The sequence below is a fragment of the Capra hircus genome, chromosome 15 (assembly GCF_001704415.2).
Source record: "Capra hircus breed San Clemente chromosome 15, ASM170441v1, whole genome shotgun sequence".
Classification (NCBI taxonomy): domain Eukaryota; kingdom Metazoa; phylum Chordata; class Mammalia; order Artiodactyla; family Bovidae; genus Capra; species Capra hircus.
This window is the reverse complement of record NC_030822.1, coordinates 35,466-62,306: the sequence shown is the minus strand read 5'-3', so window position 1 is coordinate 62,306 and position 26,841 is coordinate 35,466. Positions and strand designations below refer to the sequence as shown.

General features: G+C 51.8%; 1 protein-coding gene across 5 annotated transcripts in view; it reads right to left on the bottom strand.

Annotated features, from left to right (window-relative positions):
* The window catches only part of NCAPD3 (non-SMC condensin II complex subunit D3), a 60,994-nt gene that overhangs the window by 7,545 nt on the left and 26,608 nt on the right, over positions 1-26,841 (bottom strand). For 4 of the 5 annotated variants that reach the window (XM_018059006.1, XM_018059008.1, XM_018059010.1 and 1 more), the window contains 13 exons: positions 26,636-26,712; positions 25,980-26,114; positions 25,015-25,235; positions 18,330-18,521; positions 17,911-18,008; positions 17,708-17,823; positions 10,208-10,315; positions 7,797-7,911; positions 7,543-7,653; positions 6,638-6,876; positions 6,453-6,532; positions 384-521; positions 106-239 (listed from right to left, as the gene is read on the bottom strand). In XM_018059006.1, the coding sequence (XP_017914495.1) occupies positions 106-239; positions 384-521; positions 6,453-6,532; positions 6,638-6,876; positions 7,543-7,653; positions 7,797-7,911; positions 10,208-10,315; positions 17,708-17,823; positions 17,911-18,008; positions 18,330-18,521; positions 25,015-25,235; positions 25,980-26,114; positions 26,636-26,712 (1,764 nt within the window). The remainder of the gene's footprint in view (positions 1-105; positions 240-383; positions 522-6,452; positions 6,533-6,637; positions 6,877-7,542; positions 7,654-7,796; positions 7,912-10,207; positions 10,316-17,707; positions 17,824-17,910; positions 18,009-18,329; positions 18,522-25,014; positions 25,236-25,979; positions 26,115-26,635; positions 26,713-26,841) is intronic. The other variant, XM_018059007.1, reaches the window with a different exon arrangement.

Genomic DNA, 26,841 nt, shown 5'->3' with positions numbered 1-26,841 from the left:
GGACACCAGGGTCGGGGTGTCGGGGCCCCTGGGCTGCAGGGCGGCTAGGCCCCAGCCACTCAGCAGTCCCCCCACACTCTTCAGCCCCGCTCTGGCCAGCCCTACCCAGGATGCTTTCGAAGATTCTGGAAGTGATGTTGAACCGCTGCTCGTCTGTGAAGCGTTCCAAGAGGAACTTGTATATCCTCATCCTTCTCTCCCTGTTCTTGGCCCCCTTCAGGGAGAAGAGCCGCTTCTCTCTGGGACAGAGCAGGACCGTCTCAGCACAGCCCCTCGGCGAGGCTGGAGGACCTCTCTCTCCTGGGCCACCTGCCAGGGGCCGCCGTGCCTGGTGGTGATGCTGCCCCTCGGGCCCTCCACGCCACCCCCGCCTCGGCACTGACCTGTCCGACTGCGGGAACCTGTTGAAACCCTCGTGCTTCTCGTAGCCGGTAAAATGGAAGATGCACTCGATGAAGTGCTGGTAGAACAGGGCCGGGTTCCTCTTCAGGAGCAGGTGCACCAGGCACACCTCCCCGGTGCTGCAGAGAACGGACAGGCCGGTGACGCCGCGGGCGCCTCGCAGGCCCCCAGGAGCCTTCCCGCGGAGGCCACGACGGGGTGGGCACCGGCTCTCCGGCGCACGCAGCTCCGGGGCCGGGCTGCCCTGTGAACCCAGGCTCCCCAGCTGTGCTTGCAAGCTCACAGCCCACTGTCACTCAGCCACACCTCACGTGCAGGAGCCCCCCAAGCCGCCCCTTCAGGTGGACCCGCCGGCTATGACCACCCCAGGCCTCCTGCCTCAGCCTGCACTCTCCTGAGGACCAACACGAAACCCACGAGCGGGCAGACAGGACCGTCCACAGGCAGCGACCACTCAACCCAGGCGGCAGAGGGCCACAGGGCAGCACCCACAGCCCCGGAGCAGACGCTCAAGGACAGGGCGGGCGCCCAGGCCAGGCCAACCCAGGATTGGGCTGGCTCTGACCCAGTGCCCCACCCAGACCCACATTTCCTCACACCTTGAGCTGACTGCAATCTCCAGCTGCCAGGAGCCCGTCCCCCAGGGGAAGGACGGGGGACAAGAGAAGTCTGACTGCGCTGCTCTTGGCCGCGGGATGCACAAGACCCCCGAGAGCCCTCCCAGCAGCTCTCCTCCAGGCTCAGGACGCGGTCAGTGTGCTCAGAGCTCACACCGCAGCCAGTCAGAGGTGGCCACTCAGAGACCTCAACAGGGCAATGACCTGCTGCCAACGGCGACCTCGGAATGTTCACCGGATGCACCCTTGAGCACACAACCACTAAAGCGCCATCTGCTCAGGGGAATGGCCTCTCCTCCCAGGGAGGAGGCCTGCCGATTTGAGTTGGATCCCTGGGTCGGGAAGATCCCCTGGAGAAGGGCATGGCAACCCACTCCAGTATTCTGGCCTGGAGAATCCCATGGACAGAGAAGCCTGGCGGGCCGCAGTTCACGAGGTCACACAAAGCAGGACGTGACTGAGCGACTAAGACTTTCAGACGTCCAGCATCAGATGCTGGTCCGTTCACATTAGGTCAAAAGCGCGTATAGGCCAGGATGCACGGGCGAGCACCCTGGAGAGCCACCGGCCTCGCCAGCTGGACAAGTCGCCCCACAGGCACGTGAATGGCGCGCAGGGTCTGGACACAGGTGGAAGGCAGGTCCAGAGTGGGGAGAACACCCAGCTGCACAGACAGGCCCCCAGGGAGAGACTCGCCTTGGGTGCACGAGGGCACAAAGAGCCAGCCAGCTCGACCGACTCGCCAAGAGGGACAGTGTGGTATCTGTCAGCTGAAAAGTTACAAGAAACCAGCGTCCTCTGTGGTGCCCGCTGGGGCGGGCCCCTTCTCCTGCCCTCCTCACCCCCAGGACCTGAACTGGGACCACACGCAACACACCACCAAGTCAGGCACACTGCCAACTTCACACAGAACCATCTCACGTGAAAACCAGAGGGAAGGGAGGAAATCCCTCTGGAAAATCCCGAGGAGCACCAAGAATCCAGATCTCCATTCCATCAGCCCGACAGGCTCAAGGGGCAGGCAGCGAGGCCGCTTCCTTTTTGGACAGAGCAGGAAACACACACGTCGCTCTTCTTTCGGACGTCTTCCTACACACGTGCTACTCAGAAGCTGGTATCCCCTTGGTGGAGGCCGAGTGGATGACTCAGAGTCCCGACCCGGATGCTCTCCGGCTCGGACGGGGATAGACCCCCGCCCTGCGCTGACTGCAGCTGTGAGCGGGATGGACCCTCGGCCTGCACTGACCACCACCGTGAGCAGATGGGGATGGACCCCCACCCCGTGCTGACTGCCACTGTGATGGGGGTGGACCCCACCCCGTGCTGACCGCCGCCTTGTTCTGACTGCCACCATGATGGGGGTGGGCCCCTGCCCCACAGTGATCGCCACCCAGCGCTGACCGTCCCCTGTGCTGACTGCGGCTGTGATGGGGGTGGACCCTGCCCCGCGCTGACCGCCGCCTTGTTCTGACCACCACCATGATGGGGGTAGACCTCGCCCTGTGCTGACCGCCGCCATGATGGGGGTGGACCTTGCCCCGTGCTGACCGCCGCCGTGAGCTGGACCTGAGGCTGCCTCTCCTCGCTCCCTGCTGTCACCTGCGTGCGTCCCAGCTCTGCTTTGCCGCCTGCATCTTGTTGTGTGTGCTGTGGTCCTGCTCCCACAACATGCTGACCGCTCCCCCTCGGTCCCTCCTCTTCTCAGCAAGCGAGCTGTTCTTCAAGGACCCAGGGAGTGAAGCCCACCCTCTGCCTCGATCATTTTCACTCACTGACTCATCCAATGTTCCCTGAGTGTCTCCTTGACTTCAGGCCATCTCAGATAGGAGGGACGCCCATAAACGAGACCACCTCCGACTCCAGGATGCCTGTGTCCCACCAGGTGGACAGGTGTTATCAAAACTACACAGAATGTGTTGACAAAAGTGATCTGAAGCCAAAAGGTGGCTGGGAGGGCGTAGGGGAAAGGGAGGGGGCCCGCTGCTGGGGAGAACCCATGTCCTCCCCTAGAGTTACCAGTTCAGGCTTTCCTCTGGCCACTCCTGAACGCATCTGTTTCACCCTCACCTGCTTGCTAAGTGCTTCCTGATTTTCTCCATTCCAAGCCTCAACATCACTGCTAGGGCAGGCATACCAGTCTGTGTTCCCCAAATTCCTGTGCTGGAAACCGGGCCCCCAAGGGGGTGCTATCAGGAGGTGAACATCTGGGAGGAGACTGGCCCATGAAGGCCAGGCTCTCTCCAACGGGGAGTATCTTATAAACAAAGTCCTGGAATCCCTCCCTCCCTCCCTCCCACCTCGTGAGGACACGGGGCCGTGTAGACGGGGTGGGTCTGGCTCCTTGGAAACTGCTGTGCTGGCCCACCTCCGACTTCCCACCTCCAAGCAGGGAGGGGGCAGTGTCTCCTGCTCATCAGCTGCCCAGGCTGTGGGGCTTGCTCCAGGAAGCTGGCCAGCCTGCAACAGTCTGCAGAGCACCTTCAGTTCCACACAGCCTCCTGTCCTCCCGGCTTCATCGACTCCAGGGACCCAGGCTCTGTCACAACACTGGAGCCCCGCGGAGGTCGGACAAACCGCCCACTGTTCTGACAGCTCTCTGACTCCCTCGGCCCTTCACCTGTCCTGCGCAGAGCCCTCTGGATCCTCAGTGACGCACTTTTTTCCCAAATCGAGCCATCTCTGCTCTTCTTTCCTCTCTATGTCACCGGCCCATCACTGCAGTCCTCTCCAGCCCTGCCTTCCTGCAGAGCTGCAGCACCTGCCCTGCCCCGAGAGAGCCGACCTGTTGCCTGGCCATCATCCTGACTGCTGTCTGCAGGGCTCACGTAGTTGGAAGACAGGGTACATCTCATACAAGCTTGTAGCCTCCACACTAGGGGTTTATATTTTAGGACCAATCCAACATGTCATGCAAGGAAACCACAATCTGAAAAGACACACGCAACCCAGTGTTCACTGTAGTGCTGAGCACAACAGCCAGGACACGGAAGTAACTTAAACGCCCATCAGCAGAGGAGGAGACAGAGATAACGGGGAACATATATACTGCGGAACACCACTCAGCAGGGAAGAAGGAGATAATGCGTGCCCAGCAACGTGGCTGGACCTGGAGATCATCATTCCCAGTGAGGGAGGCCAGACAGAAAGACCAGCATCGGAACACCACTCACAGGTGGAGTCTAAAGAATGGTGCAAATGAGCTGATTGACAAAAAGAGGAGCCACAGATGGGGAAAACAGACTCACAGCTGCCAGGGGGAAGGAGGGCAGGGGTACACTGGGGGGTATACACAGGGATGCACTGGGGGGTATACACAGGGATGCACTGGGGGGTATACACACGGATGCACTGGGGGGTATACACAAGGGTGCACTGGGAGGCTGGGACTGACGCTGGAAAAGACCCTGATGCTGGATCAGGGAAAGACTGAAGGTGGGAGGAGAAGCGGACGACAGAGGACGAGATGGCTGGATGGCGTCACCAACTCGATGGCCGTGAGCCTGAGTGAACTCTGGGAGTTGGTGATGGACAGGGAGGCCTGGTGTGCTGCAGTCCATGGGGTCGCAAAGAGTCGGACACGACTGAGCGACTGGACTGAACTGGCACTGACATCTACACACTACTACGTCTAAAATGAGGGCCTGCCGCACAGCACCGGGAACACACTTCATCCTCTCTAATGACCTCTATGGGAAAAGACTCTAAAAGAGTGGACACGTGTATGATACAACTGAGTCACTTTGCTGTACAGCAGAAACACAACATTGTCAACCAACTATACTCCAATAAAAACTGATTTTAAAAAAAGTCATACAATTTTGCTCATGCTGGAATCATCAGGAAATCCACCTCGACCAAAAGTAAATTCACAGGGCTCTGCCGCTAGAGTCTCTTGTGAAGATCTGCCCTAGCAGACACACATGGAAAAATCAACATGTATAAGGAAGCAGATAGGCCTGACCTTTGGCCTAAAAATAGATGATCAGGTTGATTTAAATCAGCTTTTCAAAGCTTTTCAAATCACGCTCCACATTCTGCCGTGGTTCAAACCAACTCAGAAGGCAGGGCTAAAGTGGGCAACCCTCAGGCGACGAGGGCACTCGGGGAGACGCCTGCCTGTCCTCTAGCGTTCCTTGACTTGTGACCTCGTCACTGCGTGCTCCACACAGCTATCGAGGCTGTGACACACATGGAAGGGGCCAACACGCTGAGCTCCTCTCTGCCCCTGGGTCCCCAACGGCACACGGGGCCTGGGGCTGGCCTGGCCGGAGAAGCAGAGAGGACACCGCGCAGTGGCCGAACCCCTTCCCCACTTACGCAGAGGGAAAGGAAGCGCGGGCGCCTCAGCCGCCGACTCTGGCTCTAGACACGCTGATCAGCATGCCAGCCTTCTCCCAGCTTGTCAGGGAAATGCGCCTCCTTGCAGAGACATACGCAAAGGAGACCAAACAGGGATTCTCCCATGGAGCCCAGAGTGAGCCACTGTCGACAGTGTTCACAGCAAGTAAAGGTGAAGGCGTTAGCTGCTCAGTCCTGTCTGGCTCTTCCCCATGGTCTGCAGCCTGCCAGGCTCCTCTGTCCATGGGATCCTCCAGGCAAAAATACTGGAGTGAGCAGCCATTCACTTCTCCAGGGGATCTTCCTGACCCAGGCATCGAACTGGTTCTCCTGAATTTCAGGTGGATACTTTACTGTCTGAGCAACCAGGGAAGCCCATTTAGAACCAGAGGGACCCATTATTACATGCTATTTAGAGTTAATGAATTTGTAAAGACCACTTTTCAACTGTGGGAGCTCCTGCCATGCATTCAACACTCTATTTTCCCACTACAGACTTGCTTTAAACAGCATTATTCGTGCAACACAACTGAGGTTAGCAAATTCTAAACCCCTTGAAATCTTTAAGAAAATTCCAGAAGGACAGGAATGAACAAGTGGCAAGGCAACTCTCTTGCCTTCTAATAATCAGGAAATGCCCATTTCCAAGGAGCCCTATAAGCTGTGCACTCTCATCCCACGCTGAGCAGTCCTGTCCTAACTCCTAGAGCGCCTTCCTTAGTCTCTGCACTTAGAGGGAAGTCTGAGGTCCTGTGTCACTGGCCCAGAAGTCGACTGTGCATCGTGCCGTAGGCACGGCTCCTGCCCCAGCAGCGGGCGTGGCAGGGGCTCGCCTTGCTCTCGGCCCTGGGACGGGCAGTTGGCAGGCGCTTGGCTTCTCCCGAGCCCCCCTGGGCCGCGGTGCTTTTGTTCTTAAACTTACATGAAAACTAAAGCTTTGTTGTACAGCTCAGTACTTTAGAAGTTGACTGATTATCTGGCAACTGCCAAAACCTCAGTAAATCCTACATGACGCAAATCCAAAGCAATTTAAAAGAGAACTTTCCAGAAACTAGGCCAATCACTCAGCTGCCTGGTGCGAGGCAAGAGGCTCACCTGGCGACCTCTGGGTTCGGGTCCACGACTGTGATGATGAAACGGAAGAACAGGCAGCCCTTCCACCTCACAAAGTCCTCCTGCAGAGAGAAGGAGGTCGCACACTTATTCCGCTGCTCAGACCCTGCACCCCTCCTCCCCACCCCGGCCCCAGGGCCGGCTGGCAGGGCCGCCCCGCCGCACACCTGCAGGAGGCCCGTGAGCAGGAGCAGCGCCTGCTTCCGGACGAACGGGTTCGGGTCCTTCAGACATGTGCAGATGGTAGGGACGTACTTGTCCACCAGGGCCGTGTAGCGGACGCAGAGGTCACACAGGACGATGACGATGTTGTTGAGGACGTTCCCGTCTAGGCCCACCTCCAGCTCCCGCACCAGGACGGGGACGCTCTCCTTTGCAAGATCCTCGTGCTGTAAGCACAGCTTTCCTGTCCCCGAGAGAGACAGACCCCAACCGTACTCTCACTCTCTGCCTCACAGGCTCTTCAGCTACATCTTGCCAGGGATTTTATTTAGTTACAGTTAAAACATCACATCAACAATCACAAACAAAGAAGCCAAAGGCAGACAGACCCATACTAAATATTAAGGCGCTCAAAACACATGTACTCCCCACCCCCAGGTTACACGAGACAGACAACGCTGAGACGCTCCTCTATGGCAGTACAGATGCCTTCTTCTAAGGTCAACATACGGATTTTGGAGTTTTCGACTTACCTGGAAAATGACCAATAAAATGTAACTGATGATACTTCTTATTTTTGATTATACACATAATCAGTATAAGTAAAAAGTTTAGTAATGAACTTGAAACCTGAGCTAGGTAAACACGGTTACGTCCTTCCCTTCACTTCTCGTTCAGTCAGGAGAAAAGAGGGTGTTGCTGAGTTTTGTGTCTGCACCTTTTTTTTGGCCTGCAGAACACTTTCCTCTTCTTTAGTTCTGAGATTTTTGAAAAATCTGATGGACAGACTGAGGGTAAAAGCACCACGGGAACCCCAGTGCACTGACGGTGAGGGCCCTGCAGGGCCGCGCCCCCAGGAACAGACCACTGGCTTACTGGAGACCCGGAGCTGTGTGTGCTCCTCACTCACCCAGGGTGATGACGGCGTGCGCTCTGACCACCGAGGGCATTACGACACCCTGGACCTGGGAGAGGGGCTGGGAGGCCGGGGCCACACTGCTGCCTGGGGGTGCCCGGGGCCCTGCAGGAGAGAGGGGAGGTGGGCTTACTGCACCGCTCAGGGCGAGGCCAGCCCTGGGGAGGGAAGGGGGTGGGGGGCTTACTGCACCGCTCAGGGCGAGGCCAGCCCTGGGCAGCGAGCATGGGGCGCGTCAAGGGCCTTACGAGGCTCTCTGCTGGGAGACGCGGCCAGGATAGACAGGATCAGGAGGGTGGTCCTCTGGTCCACTCTGGCTGGACAGAGCTGGGCGACGTCTCCTAAGGTGAAAACATACTTCACCTGCAAAGAGAATTGGTTCTGCAGTAAGAGTATGGCAGAGGAAAACGAACTCTAGTGGGATGAAGGCCGTGTCAGTGGAGTTCTTCTTTTTGTCCCACTAATTAAATGGCTGTCTTTTTCCTCCGAAACAAGACACAGCCATTGGAAAAACTCAGCCACTGCCTAAAGCAGTTGTATCATCTACCTCCAGATACTCCTGCAAGTCAAAGGGGCGCTGGCTAGCAGGTACACTGTGGTAACAGGGGTGACCTCGGTGCTCCCAAGTAATCGGGAACACGGAATAGCCGACTCACAATCCTGCCGCCCACAAGATACCACCCTTGTTCTTCTGGATGACTTTCTTTTCCAAGTATTTTCATGGTTATAGGGCTGCATGCTTGCGTTTCTCCCGCACTTACCAGTCCCACTGGGTTGAAGGTCGCGACTCTAAATTCCAGCATCAGGCGCCCTTTCACGTCAATCAGACAACAAACGCGCCTGACAGCTGCACAACAGAGTGCTCAGAACCAAGGGTGCCGGCAGAGCTTACCACGCATCGCCACGCATCTACGCGGCTGACCCTTGCTGCCTGCATCGTCTCCGACACACAGCCCTGCACCCTGGGATGGCGCTCTGCCTCCTCAGAAGGGCCGTGTAGGACGAGGGGGCATAGAGCCTGCTGCTGCTGAGCCACTTCAGTCGTGTCCGACTCTGTGCGACCCCATAGACGGCAGCCACCAGGCTCCCCCGTCCCTGGGATTCTCCAGGCAAGAACACTGGAGCGGGGTGCCATTTCCTTCTCCAATGCATGAAAGTGAAAAGTCAAAGTGAAGTCGCTCAGTCGTGTCCGACTCTGCGACCCCATGGACTGCAGCCTACCAGGGTCCTCTGCCCATGGGATTTTCCAGGCAAGAGTACTGGAGTGGGGTGCCATCATCTTCTCCGATAGAGCCTGCTACACACTTTAAATGCACTTTCAAATCATCCTCCTGGTTAGCTTACTAGTAAGATTCCTCCCGAAACTCATTAAAACCTCAAGGCACCGTTACTGTGTCTTTATTGAGGATGTTCAGCTTAACAGTTAAGCAACAATATTTTAATTATTCAATCATAAAAATACAAGAGTGATATTAACTAAACAGTAAAATGTTAAGTAAAGACTTTAGAGTAAAAAGCTAATAATGATGTATGTGCTTAGAGAGACCTGAACATACTGTATCTCAGTGAACGGATGGAATATTTGAATTATATTTAAATAAGAGTGAAGTAAATAATATATATACGAGAAACTTCTCCATATATTTTGACTGAAGGGTAGATTTTGGTGACATATTGAACAGGAAAAAAAGTCTTACTAAGGAAAACTCCCTGGTCATATTACACCTTTTTCTTAGACTGGGTAGGGAATCCCAGACCCATCAACAGAGAAAGACCCTCCAGAGAAGCCCTGGGTCAAGGCCACTCTACACACTGCGGCCTCTGACCCAAAACACCAGGGTTCCTACTGATTAGGATAATTCTAATTACTGAACTGGGAGCGTATTGATGTCTAAGCACAAAGATTCTTCTCCTCCAAAATATCCAAACACAGCCATCGACCCCCAGCTTCAAGTGCGAGGGGTAACTGACCTGAACAGGGGGGAATAGGAATTGAACAAACAGATGAGGAAGATGGCCAGCTTCAGCTAAGTGATAGCCTAGCCTAAAAGGCCCTTACTGGACGGTGTCAGATGCCAGAATCAGAATCACCAATGTTTTGCTGACAGCCAGCCACTTGGATGAGAAAACAGGCCCCATGTGCAAAGACTCAAAGGCACCTCTTCAAGACACAATTTCTAAAGCAGGTGCATGTCACACAATCTCACTGCTCCCGGGGCAGGAATTTCTCCAGCTTTCAAACATCTCTTCTTGTTTCACATGTGACCTGGGAACTGTTCTATAGCCTGATGTTCAAACCATTCAGCAGACACAGCAGACAATTTTACAAAACATCGCACTCAATCCCAAAGAAGCAAGAGTACACTCACGTTACTCTCTTCTCACCTGTTACTTCTGAGCTCACAACACACACTGTGTTCTCCCTATTGGATCAGGAATCTCACAGGACCCAACTGGGAGAAGCATTTGCCATCATTTCCCCCAGGTAGTAAGTGAGAAGAAAATGAATAGGTCAGCAGTAAAAAATTCTAGAAAAGAAGAGTAAGCATCAGGCTAGGAACGTCCTTCTCCTGTCACGGTGTTGGAAACACACACCACAAAGGCATCCCCAGCCCCGCCGGCACGGGACGGGGAGGACGGTGAGACAGCAGCCACTTACCATCAGGTCTTCTCTCATTCGGCCCGGCCCGTCCTCCTTCAGGATGATGTCGGAAAGGTGGCGCACGCAGGTGGCAAGCACGTCCCCTGACGCCTGCGCCAGTAACTCCTGTGGCAAGTCAAAGGTCACCTCTGAGGGGCGCCGTGCATCCAGCAGACTGCCCGTGGCATACAACTCGCACAGAAGAAACGCTATGGCCTCCAAATGCATAAGCTGGAAGCCATGAAAATCCCAGCCATCATGGTTTTGCATCTTTGCTCTTCCTTTTAGTGACCTGGCAGTATGAGCTGGTCAAGCGGGATCCACAAGGAACACTTTAGCTATGCTCTTTCTAATGCACTCTACGCACTACATTTTGTATGCGTATACATATTCTATGCCTGACAGTCTTCGTATATGTTAGGTCTGTCTTTCTACACTGGCTCTATAAGAGGGACAGACGTCTACTCAGGAAGGTCTCGAGGCCCCATTTCTAAGAGGCCTGTAACAGCAGTGCTCCTCCAATAACAAGCACATTGCAACTCTTCTGGCGCATGTAGCTGGCGAGGTAACTGCTGTGCTGAAGAGTGTATTTTAAACAAACAGACTAAAAATAATAGTTGTTACCCTCCTGGAATGTATTCATTAGAGACAAGTTTTCAGAGTCTCTTGTTAGTGAAAGTGACTTCCAGGGGTCCCATCTCCAGCCCATGCACCTCACCACACCCAACAGGCTGCAGAGGGTCTCAGCTGCTCCCCATGACCTGCATGCCACTCAACACCCAGGCTGAGCCGAGCGGCTCCACACCGTGACAGGTCGCTACACTGCCGGACAGTCGCTGTCTGCCACATCTTCCGTTTGCTTTTAACTGGAGGACACTCACTGCACAGCACTCTGACGGTCTGTGCCATGCACCAGCATGAACCGGCCACAGGCGCATGCGTGTCCCCGCCCTCTTGGACCTCCCGTGCACCTCCCTTCCCATCCCAGCCCTCCAGGCGCCCACACGCACCAGCTTTGGGTTCTCTGCACCACAGAGCAACTCCCCCCAGCTGCCTATTTTACACAAGGTAACCTCCACGCTCCAGCGCTGTACTCTCAAGCCCTCCACCCCCTCCCTTTCTCAGTGTCGACACGCCTGCGTCTCCTTTGCCGCCCTGTAAACAGGATCATCAGCACCATCTTCCTAGATTTTACTTTTTTCCTCAAGTGCACACAGAACATTCTCCAGGACAGATCACATCCTGGGCCATAAATCAAACATTGGTAAATTTTTAAAAAGTGAAATCATTTCAAGCATGTTTCCTGACAATGCTATGAGATTAGAAATCAATTACAGAGGGAAAAAACTATAAAAAATACAAACACATGGAGGTCAAACAGTATGCTTCTAAATAACCAACAGATCACTAAAATAATAAAAAAGGAAATCAAAATATGCTTAGAAACAAATGACATGAAAACACGATGACTCAAACCTGTGGTAGGCGGCAAAAGCACGGGTGGGAAAGCAGTTTATGGCTGCACGAGCCCACCCCAAGAAACAACAGAGAAATCAAACAAGTAACCTAACCTTACACCTACAGTAACTAGAAAGAGAACCAAAAACCCCCCAAAGTTAGTAGAAGAAAGACATCATAAAGATCAGAGCAGAAAGAAATGAAAAAGACATGAAAGAGACTATAGCAAAGATCAATAAAACTAAAAGCTGGTGCTTTGAGAAGATAAACAACATTGACAAACAGCAAGGCTCATCAAGAAAAAAAGGGAGAAGACGCAAATGAATAAAATTAGGGATGAAAAAGTTACAACAGACGACAGAGAAATACAAAAGGTCGTGAGAGACTCCCATGAGCAGCTACATGCCAATCAAACAGAGAATCTGAAAGAAGCGGACAGACTCTCAGAAAGTCTTCCAAAATGGAAGCAGGAAGAAACAGAAAATATGAACAGACCAATCACAAACATGGAAATCAAAACTGTAATAAAAAAATCTTCCAATAAATAAAAGACCAGGACCAGATGGCGTCACAGGCGAATTCTACCAAAAGTTTAGAGACAAGCCAGCACCTATCCTGCTCAAACTCTTCCAGAAAATTGCAGAGGACGGAAAACTCCCAAGCTCACTCTATTATATCAAAACCAGACAAAGATACCACAAAAAAACAAAGTTACAGGCCAGTATCACTAATGAACATAGATGCAAAAATCCTCAACAAAATTCTAGCTAACAGAATCCAACAAAACATTAAAAGGGTCATATATCATGATCAACTGGACTTTATCCCAGGGACGCAGGGGTTCTTCAATACATGCAAACAATCAATGTGATACATGATATTAACAGATTTAAGTATAAAAGCCAAATGATCATCTCAACGGATTGGGAGAAAGCTACTGACAAAAATTACCACCCATTTATGATAAAAACTCTCCAGAAAGCAGGCATGGCAGTGGTGGCTCAGTTGCGTCTGACTCTTGAGATCTCATGGACTGTAGCCCACCAGGCTACTCTGTCCATGGGGTTCCCCAGGCCAGAATACTGGAATGGGTTGCCGTTTCCTTCTCCAGGGGATCTTCCCAACTCAGGAATCAAACCCGGGTCTCCTGCATTTGCAGGCAGATTCTTTACCAACTGAGCTACAAGGGAAGCCCAAAAGTAAGCACAGATGGAACATACATCAATATAATAAAGGCCAGATATGATAACCCCACAGAAAATACTATTCTCAATGCAGGAAAAAAAAGCATTTCATCCAGAATCAGGAACAAGACAAGGGTGCCCACTCTGCCTCTATTAGTCAACATACTTTTGGAAGTCCCAGCCATAGCAGTCAGAGAAAAAACAAATAAATAGAAGGAATCCAGACTGGAAAGTAAAAACTTTACAGATGACATGATTCTTTATGTAAAAAACCCTAAAGATGCCACCACAAAATTACTAGCGCTCATCAATGAACACAGTAAAGTCACAGAATACAAAATTAATATGCAAATCCCTTGCACTCCTATACACTAACAATAAAAAATCAGAAGGACATTCACTTCTGTTTCAGGACTTACTCTACCACAGAATTACCTGCTACATGTGGGTCTCCCCCACTGCGTGGCAGGGGCCTTAGGAATGGGCAGTCTGACCATCACCCCAGGTAGCGCCCTGCAGCTCAACCACAAGGCGGTACTCAAAGTTTGCCAAACTGCTGGCAAACCACCAACCATCACAACCCAGACTTCTGCAGCTGACCTGGCCTAAAATGTGTGCACACCCCTGCTGAGCTTTACACATCAACAGCACAACCTGGACCTTCTGGAACGAACATGCTGTGTCCCAGTCGTCTGGGTCCCCAGGCCCCCGGCTGCTAGTGAGAGGAAGACTTCAGAGGCTGGGTGAGCTGCCGGTCAGCCCACCTGCCTGCCCACCTTGGGCTCTGTCCCCACAGGCGCTCCCGCCCTGCCTCCAGCTCTGCCCTGAGCATCCCCGCTGACCAGAGCCGTGTCCAGAGGTGAGTCTGTCTGGTCTAGGCAGACCTCAGAACGCTTTCTCTTCAGTTGCCCAAGATCTGTCTCCTTGCAATTCCCACCTACTGGTCCAAACCAGTCCTAAGTGACCCTGAGTCACTCTGACTGTCTGAGTCTCTAGGCCAACTTGCTGCCCCACGCTTCCTCCTCTCACGCACTTCCTCCTCCAGCTGCTCACGCCAGGCCCCTCAGCCGCCCCGGCTAGCCTGCTCTGACCCCTCGCTGCCGCTCACCCGGTCTCACCCACCCTGCTCTGAAGGCTGTCCTGAGACAGAGGATGGGGCACTGGTCTCGGACCCAACCGGTGCAGACAGCAAGACCGCGCCTCTGCTGCAGACCCCGGTGCCACTCACGGCGCCCACTGCGGACCGTGGCTTCACAGCGCCGTCAGCTCAGGGCCACTGGCAGAGCAGCCACGCCCACGTCCCAGCCTGTGGCTCCGTGGTCGTGTCTTTGGCACCTGTTTTTCTCCGTAAAACACAGGATGTTCATTTACAGAAAAAGAAGAGACAGAGGTATGTCTCTGGTCGCCTGGATGGAGATCACTCCCAGCTTCCGGGACACATCGGGCCTCAGTCCCCTGTCCACCACGCTGTGGGGGCAGAGCCAAAATCCTACCTTCTCCTGACACAGCAGTGAGCTCCACACTCTTCCAGTCTCGTTTCTACATGAGAAGAGAACTCAGCCTTCCCCACAGACGAACAAGGACCCAGCTTACTGTTCTGAGCACCGGCGCCTGTGGCGGGCAGACAGTGCGTCCTCTCGGCCCGGCTCCCCCCAGTGCAGACCCTCCTCCAGCCAGGGCTGGGCACCTGGGGTCCGAGCCACAGGCCTGGCTCCACACCAACAAGCAACGCACCTCAGACACCAGCAGGATGGCACCCTTGGCACAGGCCACAAACCCCCACCTTCCCCCTGGCACTCTTCCTCATTATCAGCTTCTCGTTTGGTTTCTACCTGTTTTCTGCTATTCACACGTGCTCCTTACTGAGGGAATGTTCCTTACTTAAAAGGTTTTCACACACTTTCTTGGAACAGAGATAAATGGTTAGAAAATCAAATAAAATAAGTATCCCTTCCACCAAGAAGTGTCAAAAAGTTTAGTAAGGAAAATCCCAGACACAGAAAGAGCTGGGCATTTTTTAAATTAAGTAAATTTCAACCTGTTCATACCCTAAGCAAAAAAGTTACACTATGCTGTCTTACTATACCTGCTAACTTATGAGGGAAGGACATTTTAAAAGGAACTTACACAAGAAAAGGAGGCCTAGGAAGGTGGCAGGCGGCTCAGATGAAGCAATAACGTTTTTATTCTAGGAAATGTGAATATATTGGTTGGCCATAAAGTTCGTTTGGGTTTCCCCATAAGATGTTACATAAAAACAAGAGCAAACTTTCTAGCCAACTCAATATTTCGGCAATTATCTAATTTTTGACTTCTAAAATCATTATTAATAGCCCCCACTCCTACACTGCTTCATCATGATTAGCACTGTCTGGAAGTACAATCCAGGCATACCTGGTGGCTCAGACAGTAGAGAATCTACCTAAAAAGTGGGAGACCCGGGTACGATCCCTGGGTTAGGAAGATCCCCTGGAGAGGGAATGGCTGCCCACTCCAGTATTCTTCCCCACAGACTTCCATGGACAGAGGAGCCTGGCGGGCTACAGTCCACGGGATTGCAGAGTGTCGGACATGACTGAGCAACTAACACTTTCACTTTCTTCACTTTCAGAAGTATATGTCAGGACAAAAACTGAATACATGGTAATAAGACGACCCATCATTAGAGATACTGAAATGGAGAGCACTCAGAAGTTAAACTAATCCCTCGTCTCCCACAGAACGCTGGTCTGTGAGGGAGCTTCCCGAGGGTGTGTCAGCAGGAGGCGCTGGTACCAGAGACATTAGGGGGAAATAGCACAAAGATCTACCAAAACCTTCTGGCCTCGGGGGAGGCCCGACCAGGAGGAGAGCGCTTACACACCCTGGGAGGGAGGGAGGAATTGAGGCAGGAGGGGCCACCAGGCTACTGTGAGCACCCAGCCTAAGAGGATGGGAAGACAACCTTGCAAATTCCATCTTGGGACCAAGGGCCCAGCAGGCGTGCTTCCTAGAAGAACACACAGAAGAACTGTACAAAAAAGATCTTAATGACTGAGATGACAGTGATGGTATCATCACTCACCCAGAGTCAGACATCCTGGAATGCAAAGTCAAGTGGGCCTGAGGAAGCATCACTACAAACAAAGCTGGTGGAGATGATGGAATTCGGGCTGAGCTATTCAAATCTTAAAAGATGATGCTGTGAAAGTGCTGCACTAAATATGCCAGCAAATTTGGAAAACTCAGCAGTGGCCACAGAATTGGAAAAAGTCAACTTTCATTCCAATCCCAAAGAAAGGCAAGGCTAAATAATGTTCCAACTATTGCACAATTGCACGCATCACACACGCTGGCAAAGTAATGCTCAAAATTCTCCAAGCTAGGCTTCAACAGTATGTGAACCAAGAACTTCCAGATGTTCAAGCTGGAGATCAAATTGTCAACATCTCTTGAATCATAGAAAAAGCAAGAGAATTCCAGGAAAACATCTACTTATGCTTCCTGGAGAAGACAATGGCAGCCCACTCCAGTGCTCTTGCCTGGAGAATCCCATGGACAGAGGAGCCTGGTGGGCTACAGTCCACGGGGTTGCAGAGAGCCGGGCACGGCTGAGCAACTCCACTCTCACGCTTTATTGATTACGCTAAGGCCTTTGACTGTGTGGATCACAACAAACTGGCAAACTCTTAAAGAGATGGGGCTACCAGACTACCTAACCTGTCTCCTGAGAAACCTGTATACAGGTCAAGAGGCAACAGTTAGAACCAGACATGGAACAACAGAGTGGTTCCAAATTGGTAAAGGAGTATATCGCCAAGGCTGTATATTGCCACCCAGCTTATTTAATTTATATGCAGAGACATCATGCGAAATGCTGGGCTGGATGAAGCATAAGCTGGAATCAAGATTGCCAGGAGAAATATCAGCAACCTCAGACATGCAGATGACACCGCCCTTATGGCAGAAGGTGATGAAGGTGAAAGAAAAGAGAGAAAACAGAGATCATGGCATCTGGTCCCATCACTTCATGGCAGACAGACAGGGAAACAAGCAACAGTAACTGACTTTATTTTCTTGAGCTCCAAAATCACTGCGAATGGTGACTGCAGTGATGAAATTAAAAGACGCTTGCTCCTTGGAAGAAGAGCTATGACAAACCTAGACAGCATACTAAAGAGCAGAGACATTACTTTGCCCACAACGGTCCACCTAGTCAAAGCAACGGTTTTTCCAGTGGTCATGTAGGGATGTGAGAGTTGGACCATAAAGAAAGCTGAGAGCCAAAGGATTGATGCTTTTGAACTGTGGTGTTGGAGAAGACTCTTGAGAGTCCCTTGGACAGCAAGGAGATCAAACCAGTCTCTCCTAAAGGAAATTAACCATGAATATTCATTGGAAGGACTGATGCTGAAGTTGAAACTCCAATATTTTGGCCACCTGATGTGAAGAGCTGACTCATTTGAAAAGACCCTGATGCTGGGAAAGATTGAAGGTGGGAGGAGAAGGGGACGACAGAGGATCAATGGTTGGATGCCATCATCGACTCAATGGACATGAGTTTGAGCAAGCTCCAGGAGTTGGTGAAGGACAGGGAAGCCCAGCATGCTGCAGTCCATGAGGTTGCAAAGAGTCAGACACGACCGAGTGACTTAAGTGCCCAGGATGCACTTTCTAGAAGACAGTGGTGCCCAGAACCAAGGAGGTGACCTTCTAAAGATGCTGTGTCTTTAGCAGCCAAGGTCTTCTTGGGGAATGTCAACTGCTGGTCAGATGGGCGCTTCCTTGAAGACCTAACTGCCCTTCCAGGCTGGCCGAGGAGCAACCCCCAGCCTCAGGGCAGAGCCCTCTGTCTCCGCATGGACGAGTGACAGCCGCGCACGAGTCTGTGGTGTACCTGTTCCTCCGCTGGTGTCCCTGCAGTTGCCCGGCACAGGCTTTGCAAAGTGTCAACAGCTGGGGTGATCAACATTGTCGACCAGCAGAATCCATTCAGCTTTTTCTTGAGAACATCTAAAAAGAGCCAATTCCCTCCAGGTTTTTAACTCTCAAAATAAAGTGAGAGGCAAGCCTTTCCACGATGCTCCGGCAGACACTCACCTGCCACCATGTCCCGGGTGCTCTGAGGAAGGTGCTTGGCGATATGCCGGATAACACACAGGATGTGCCCCAAGGTGTCCTCACTGGGGTTCTGCTGGCTGGGGAGAGGGCAGAGGAAGAGTCAGTGCAGAAGCCGGGACGCACTGCTCCCGGCGCAGCGCTCTCCTCCCGGATTATAGCACTGGAGGGAGGAGGGAGCCTGGCCCACAAGCCAAGCTGGGGAACGCGACGGCACTTCCTGTACTTGGACAATCAAAGCTTAACAGTGATTCCATTTTCCCTCTTGGTTTTTACACCAGAATTTAAAGAAAAGACCCATGTACACAAACAGCTAAGAGAGGGCCCACTTCCTCAAGACACAAGCCCTGTGTCCAGGACTCCCTCGGGTCCGGTGGCAGCCCCGTGACAAGAGTGCGAACCTGCTCATCCTCTCCCAGGCCTCGATGACAGTGGCGTGGTCCAGCGCGGGCGACGCGCCAGCTACCTTGGCAAGCAGCATCCAGGCAGGCGCAGAGTGCTCCTTCTCCGTGTGGGAGAGCACGTTGTTCACAAAAGTGGGGGAGAATCTATCTTTCCGGGACCAGATATGAAAAGCCTTGTTTAAATAGCAGCTGGAAAAGAGACGGAAAGCAGGACTGTCACTGAGTGCACAAGCCTCGACCACCCCTCAGTCCAGGCTGCGGGCTTCTGCGGCAGCCTGGCCTCCAGTACAGCAGCCACAAAGGGGTTCCCACCGGGGGGCACGTCTGATACCAACCGAGGTGTCCTTCCAAATGCTACGACACCAAATACGGTATGTTAACCCACCTCCTCCCCAAAGTTTTTACTTTTAAAGGGAAGAATAAAGTTTCAGAATACACAGAAAAGTGGAAGTGAAGTCGCTCAGTCGTGTCCGACTCTGAGACCCCATGGACTGCAGCCCACCCCACTCCTCCCTCCATGGGATTCTCCAGGCAGGAGCACTGGAGTCGGGTGCCATTCCCTTCTCCAGGGGATCTTCCAGACCCAGGGATCGAACCTGGGTCTTCTGCATTCCAGGCAGACGCTGTAACCTCTGAGCCACCAGGGGAGAATACACGTGAGACCCTCTAAAACTTGTATGTACCCATATGTGGTAGGATGCCAAGAGCACACACATGCAGAGCTTAGGAGGTTTTAGTCACCGAGCATACAGACAATGTCCTTTTTCAGTGGAAGGGCTGGAGAGAAAGAACATCCCAGAGGTGAAATACGGCGGTGTTAAAGGAGCTCAACGTAGCGACGACCTGTCAGAACCACTCAGAGCTACACGCTCCGAACGTCTCTGAAAGGAACAGAGGCTCCTCTGATGCACCAGGTGCCTGCGCGGCGCCACTGCTGATGCATTAAGTGCCTGCGTGGCGCCACTGCTGCTCTTAGCCCGCTTCCTATGCCACTTTTTCCCACAGCGGTGAGTGCCATGTGGCTCGTCAGACAGGCGTGGCATTTTATATTTAAGCGGAAAAACAAATACATTCCTTCTCCAAGCAATTTCTTCTTCTGCTAGGAACACACACACATATTCAGGTTAGCAAAACCTTTTCATTAAATGAAAAAAACAATTCTCAAAGCGTGCAGAAGATGCCTACAAGAAAATAAACACGCCCATACACAGTAAGCATATGCATATAAATGAATGATCTGCATTAACAAATTAGCTTTTATCTAAAAAATCTATCTAGACTTTTACTGCAAACGACTAACATGATTCAAACCTGACTGCTGTCCAAAACCAAGATACAGTGAATTGACAAATATTTTAAAATTTATCTACAAGAATGACACAGAGTATTAAATGACATTTACTACAGGAAGCCAACAGAATGAGAAGCGTCCTCTGAACTTAACAGTTTCAAGAGCTCAAATCCAGCTCCCCTGGAGGGTGGGCACACACACCCTCCACCAGCGATGAGCTGCCTCCAAAGGCCCCTGACTGGACCCAGCCAGTACCAACCCACTGCAGTCACGAGAATGCAGCTCAGCAAACACCACCTGGGCTTCCTGAAAAGCACGGCTGGCGCCAGCCTGAGGGCCACCCACCGCGCCCTCGGGGCCTGCCCCAGCGACCCCTGCGGAGGAGCACTGGCCCTTCTCCCTGACACCGCAGCCCACCGCCTGACCCGTGCGCTGACTCCTGTGCTCCTCATGGCGCCAGATGCGGACTCCGAGAAGGTCTGCTCCACGCTCTCTGCTCCAATCTACAGCCTAGCCTGGTGACTCCCTCCACCGCGAGAAGAGCCAAAAGCAGGCATTTAAAGCAGGGCTCCACGCACAGCACTCCCCTGCCCTGGCTGGCCCCAGCTCTGCTTCCTGGCCCAGAAATCCCCTAGCAGCCCTGTCATTTAGGATCCGAGAGGGTCAGGCCTCTCGGTCTCTGCGCTGCCATTTCCTGCCTGGAGACCCTCACCATCAGGCCGGTCTAGCTCATCTCAACTCTTCCCACCTCCAGAGATGACTGCAGTCACACCACCATCGACGGAAGCCACTCTAAGCCAGAGAAAGAAAAGGAGATAAAAACCATGCAGGGGAAAGAAAAAATGAAACTTCTAGGAAATTACCCAGGAAGACATCTACATAACCTACAAGACATCTATAGGAAAAGAGTTCTTAAAAAATCCATTAACCATAAAGAAAACCACTAACAAACTGAACTCGTCAAAAGGCACCATTAAGAGGCTGAAGAGGCAAGCACTGGGCTGGGGGAGGAATCTGTGACGCGTGCAGCAGTGTTTCTACACGATGAACGCTTTTGGGTGAACAGCAAAAGAGCGACAGACAGCCTGATTAAAAACCGGGCGCGCTATCTGGGCAGGCAATACACAACATGAGTATCCAGATGCTAATCCCCCTGTGAGAGGGGCTCACTGCATCAGTCACCGTGGCAGTGCAAATTAAGACCCCCACGAAACACAAGCACTGGCCACCAAAATGACTAAAAAGACAGACCGAAGGCACAAAGACAGGCAGCAACTGCAGCTCTCAGAAGTGCTTCAGCCCGGCACCACCACTCTGGAGTGCCGCCTGCCCCGACTTCAGGGAGGATAAGAGCACGCCCAGCAGCACCGCTCCTGGGGACACTCGCAACAGAGATGTGCACCGAAGACACGCCCAGAAATAGTCACAGCATTCTCCCCCACAATAAAAAACTGGAAACGATCCATCGTCAGCCGACAGCCGGCAGGATACATGAACTGTGGCTCCTTCATGAATGTGACACACACACCCAACAATGACGGTGAACGCACTACAGCTGCACACGGGCCCCGAGTGGGCCCGGCACTTCCAATGACGGTGAACGCGCTACAGCTGCACACGGGCCCCGAGTGGGCCCGGCACTTCTGTGAGCGGAAGCAGCCAGACCCACAAAGCGCAGAGACCACGGAATCCCCTTCAGGTGAACAGGTGGCGCAGAGAAGCCACACCCGAGCCAGCGCCAGCGGGCCGCCTCTGAGGGAGAGGGAGAGGGAAGGGAGAGGGAGTGCTCCCTGGCCGAGCACGGCTCTGCTCCTGGACGCAGGGACCACACCTGCTCGGGCTGCGTCCTCTGTGCTGCAGGGCTCCCTCACCCACTGAGCCGAGAAGAGCAGAAGTGGACGGCGAGGAGTGGAAGGCTGTGACTGAGCCACGCCACACGCTGGGACTCCCGGCTTCCGGGCAGGGACGAGGTTTCAGCGCTCAGAGCTTTCATGTAATAAAGTTTTATTAAAGTATAAAGGAGACAGAGAAAGCTTCTGACATAGACATCAGAAGGGGGCAGAAAGGGTACCCCCCCACTAAGTCGGACATGACTGAGTGACTGAACTAACTGAACTGAACTGCTGCTGCTGCTAAGTCGTTTCAGTCGTGTCCAACTCTGTGCGACCCCATAAACGGCAGCCCACCAGGCTCCACCATCCCTGGGATTCTCCAGGCAAGAACACTGGAGTGGGTCGCCATTTCCTTCTCCAATGCATGAAAGTGAAAAGTCAAAGTGAAGTTGCTCAGTCGTGTCCGACTCTTCGCGACCCCATGGACTGCAGCCCAGCAGGCTCCTCTGTCCATGGGGTTTTCCAGGCAAGAGCACTGCAGCGGGTGCCACTGCCTTCTCCGGGACTGAACTGAGCAGTCTGTTAATGAAAGAAAGGAATGTCTTAAAACTCAGAGAATGGCACCAGGCCCCCCACCCGTAAGGTGCATTCTGGGATAATCTCAGCACCAGAGGATTCATCCCCTGCCATCAAACGACTGACTTGAATCTTGTAGAAGAGCAGATTACCATACAAACAGTTTCGTTTACATAGATTAGGGCAACAATGTCTCAGTATAACATACTGGTTTGTCAAGCGGGTTCTGAGCCATTAGGCGGAACTGACTTGAAGACAGAGTTTGGGGTAAATGCATAGGATATTAACATAGCTTAAGACAAACATTTCCGTAAGAAAAACGCATTGGTTAACTCAAGGTTTGAGAAAAGTTGAGTTCAGGTGGAACCAGGTGTCATTATGGCAACACAGTATTTTAAGAGAAGCCTCTTTTTATCTGCACAAAGCGGGGGATATATATATAAATCCCTGGCTTGTTCCCTCCTGCCGCTTGAGAGATAGATAAGCAGCATCTGACACTTGCAGCCTATCCCCCCCATCTGGAGGCCCCTGGCCTTCCCGCCTGTCACCCTCACAGAAGAAAGGGGAGATATGCCCAACTGAACTCAGAGTTCTAGAGAATCTCAGGGAGAGATGAGAAAGTCTTCTTAATTGAACAATGCCAAGAAAGAGAGGAGAAAACAGAATGGGAGAGACCAGCGATCTCTTCAAAAAACTGGAGATACGAAGGAACTATTTCATGCAAAGATGGGCACAATAAAGGGCAAAAATAATCAGGACCTAATGGAAGAAGAACAGATTAAGAAAAGGTGACAAGAATACACAGAACTATACAAAAAAGGTCTTAATGATCCGGATAACCACGAAGGTGTGGTCACTCGCCTAGAGCCAGACATCCTGGAGTACAAAGTCAACTGGGCCTTAGGAAGCATCACTATGCAGAAACCTAGTGAAGGCGAGGAAACGCCAGCTGAGTGTTTCAGATCCTGAAAGATGATGCTCTGAAAGTGCTGCACTCTACGCCAGCCGGTTGGGAGAACTCAGCAGTCGCCACAGGACTGGAAAAGGTCAGTGTTCATTCCAATCCCAGAGAAGGGCGACACCAAAAAATGTTCAAACTACTGTACAACTGTACTCACTTCACATGCTAGCAAGGCAATGCTCAAAATGCTTCAAGCCAGGCTTCAGCAGTACATGAACCAAGAACTTACAGATGTATAAGTTGGGTTTAGAAAAGGCAGAGGAACCAGAGATCAAATTGTCAGCATTTGTTGGATCATAGAGAAAAAAAGTTAGGAATTTCAGAAAAACATCTACTTCTGCTTCACTGACACTGCAAAAGCCTTTGACTGCGTGGATCACAACAAACTGTGGAAAATTCCTAAAGAGATGGCAACACCAGACCACCTTACCTGTCTTCGTAAGAAACGTGTATACAAGTCAAAAAGCAACACTTAGAATCTTTCATGGAAAAAATGAATGGTTCAAAACTGGGAAAAAGAGTATGACAAGGCTGTGTACTGTCACCCTGCTTATTTAACTGCTATGCAGAGCACATCATGCGAAATACTGGGAAATGAATCCCAAGCAGGAATCAAGATTGCCGGGAGAAATATCAACAACCTCAGGTATGCTGATGGTACCACTCTAAGAGCAGAAGATGAAGAGGAGCTAAAGAAGGGTCTCTTGATGAAGGTAAAGGAGGACAGTGAAAAAGCTGGCTTGAAATTTAACATTGAAAAAACTAAGATCATGGCATCTGGTCCCATCACTTCATGGTAAACAGAAGGGGGAAAAGAGGCAGCAGTGGCAGACTTTATTTTCTTGGCTCCAAAATCACTACAGGTGGTGACTTTAGCCACGAGACTAAAAGGCCCTTGCTCCTTGGAAGGAGAGCTATGATAAAGCTAGACAATATGTTAAAGACCAAAGAAATCACTTTGCTGACAAAGGTCCATATAGTCGAAGCGATGGTTTCTCCACAGTCATGTATGATCGTGAGAGTTGGGCCATAAAGAAGGCTGAGCACCAAAGAATTGATGCTTCTGAACTGTGCTGCTGGAGAAGACTCTTGAGAGGCCCTTGGACTGCAAGGAGATCCAACCAGTCCATCCTAAAGGAGATCAACCCTGAATATTCACTGGACGGGACTGATGCTAAAGCTGAAGCTCCAGTACTTTGGCCACCTGATGCGAAGAGCGGTCTCATTAGAAAAGACCCTGATGCTGGGAGAGGCTGAAGGCAGGAGAAGGGGATGACAGAAGACGAGATGGTTGGATGGCATCACAACTTGATGGAAATGAGTTTGAGTGAGCTCCGGGAGAGGGTGAAGGACGGGGAAGCCTTGTGCATTGCCATCCATGTGTTTGCTTGAGAGTCAGACGTGACTTAGTGACTGAACAACAACACTATACTAACCCTGTTACTCTTCCCATTGGATGCTGATTCCTCCATACCCACATAAACAAGGAGGGAGGTACCTCTTGTACAGTAAAGAAAACAAAGAAAGGAGAACGCAGTCAAAGGAGCCCGAGCAAAGGCCAGCCGCTAGCTCCCTGCCGCAGAGACCAGCACTGATCAGCGCCAGCGCCAGCCTGCCACTGCACTGCCCCTGCACAGCAAGCACCAGGGAGCACCACGTGGGAAGGGCACGGCGGTGCGGTTAGGTCACCAGTCCAGCAGAGCATCAGAAAGCCTAACGCGTCCTCATCAGGGAGTCATCTGTCGCAGCCAGAACTGTGGAGAGTTAACGGCAATGCAGCAGATCCACTAATGCCTTCTACTACACGCTAAGACAGCAGCTCGAAGCTGGGGGCCCTCAGAAAGGCGAAGGAAGGCTTCACAGAGACTGTCACCACAAACGCTGAGAGACTTGAGCTAGGTCAAGAGAAAGAGACCAGGATTGAGTCTTTGTATATCAAGCAATTTGGAGAGCTGATTTTCCAGTATCAACCCAGGAACTGATAACCAAGGCCCATCACGCAGCCGCCCAGGACAAGCATACCCCAGCTTCCGGCTGTCCGTGTCCAGCAGCGACAGCAGCGCCCAGGCGAGCGCCTGGCCATCGTCCACAGCGCAGCCCTCACGGTGGTGCTGGACGCTCTGCAGCAGGAGCCGGTCCAGGCACTCCAGGGCCTTGTCCTGCACGCTGCTCTCGTCGTCCGTCACGGCCGGGACCACGCCCCCCAGCCAGGCCTTCTGTATCTGCACACACTGCGGCTGGGCCTGAGAAGTCCAAGTCAGGAAGTCATAAAGGTGCGAGCACAGATCACACAAAGGTGTGAGCCATGTTTTAGGATGTGTTATTAGGTGGTTCCAACACAATTACAGACAAAACCTAACAGTGGGAAAATGTCATGCTCCAAATATAAGTGAAAACAAAGTTCAAGTTCCAGTTACTATAAAGCAGAGCATATTGAAATTTTAGACTTAAAGTTATCACTGGTAATAAAGGAATAACTCAAGATTGACAGAAAAAGTATCTATCTCAAGGAGGAATCAGAAAAGATGCTAATGAAGAAAGTCAAACCAGGCATTGTTTCAAGTCTTCTGCTGTGAAAAAAAAAAAAAAAAAAAACCACTTTAAGAATTCTTCAAAAGCTAGCTAGCTAGCAGAAGTGAACTATATATAGCAGACAGTGTCAGTGGGTCTGCTCCTTTGGCAATGTCACCTGTACAGGTTTCAATGGACAAAAAATAATGTAGGCCTCTGGCCTAACCAAACTGGTTTTAAACTTCACATTTCTGTGTGAGATGTATGCTGACTACTAGCGTTTTCCAGCACTAGTCCACATGGTACATGCATATTTAATAGGAAATGCAATCTAGCACAAGCGGTGGAGAGATTCCTCTCTGTACACTGCTGGTCCCATGGTGGCTCAGGAGGGTTGCTAATGGGCGCGCCATCATCATTAGGCTGGGTTATCCTGATGGAGAAGAGCACCTCAGACACACCGCGGCCAGCCTCACCAGGAGCAGCTCAGTGAGAGACTGCAGGGCCTGCTTGCGGACAGACACTGCGATGTCCCGGCAGCGGTCCTGCAGGATGATGAGCTCGTCCTGCAGACTCGCGATGTCACAGTGCTTCAGGAGGTTCACCAGGACCTAGAAGGTACGCAGGTCACACCGGCGGCAACACAGGCACCAGTCAGCACAGACTGCACACAGAACAATCCTTCAAGTTCCTGACTCTCTGTTTTGAGATCACAGATCCGTCCCTCCTCCCAGTAACATCCCACCCCTTAGAATGTGAGGAAATTTAAGACCTCTCTGGAGAAAATCTGACATATATTTTACATCAACATGTACTCAGAAACCATTTCAAGGGTTTCATGAACCCTATCAAAATCCATCTATGGTCGCCAGGTTAAGAATCCCTACTCTAAAAAACAAATTAAGGATCTAAAATTGTGGTTCCTAGGAAGCCAGCAATCCAGCAGGCCACTTAAGAACAGAGGGTCCTTCAGTCCATCTGTGTAATTCACACTTAACAGGGACAAGGTGAACTGACATCAAGTGGAACATGAGTACTGAGTACGACAGAACAGGTCTAAGACAGCCTCTTGCACCTTCAAGCTGTTAGTGCTTAAAAAGAGGGCAGAGCAAGAATGTCCAGAGAAACACACCTGGACCGCAGACTTCCTGACGCTGGTCTTCTCGTCGCCAACCCTATTCCTCAGTGACACCAGGAAACCCATTTCTGCTGAGGAAACACCAAGAAGTCATTACAGGCTGAGGACACGAGAGCCCCAGCCTCTCAGCGCACACTCCTGAGAGCACGTGCCAACCCAAAACTGGCCAGTCAGCTGGTTTTAAATCATAAGAAACCACA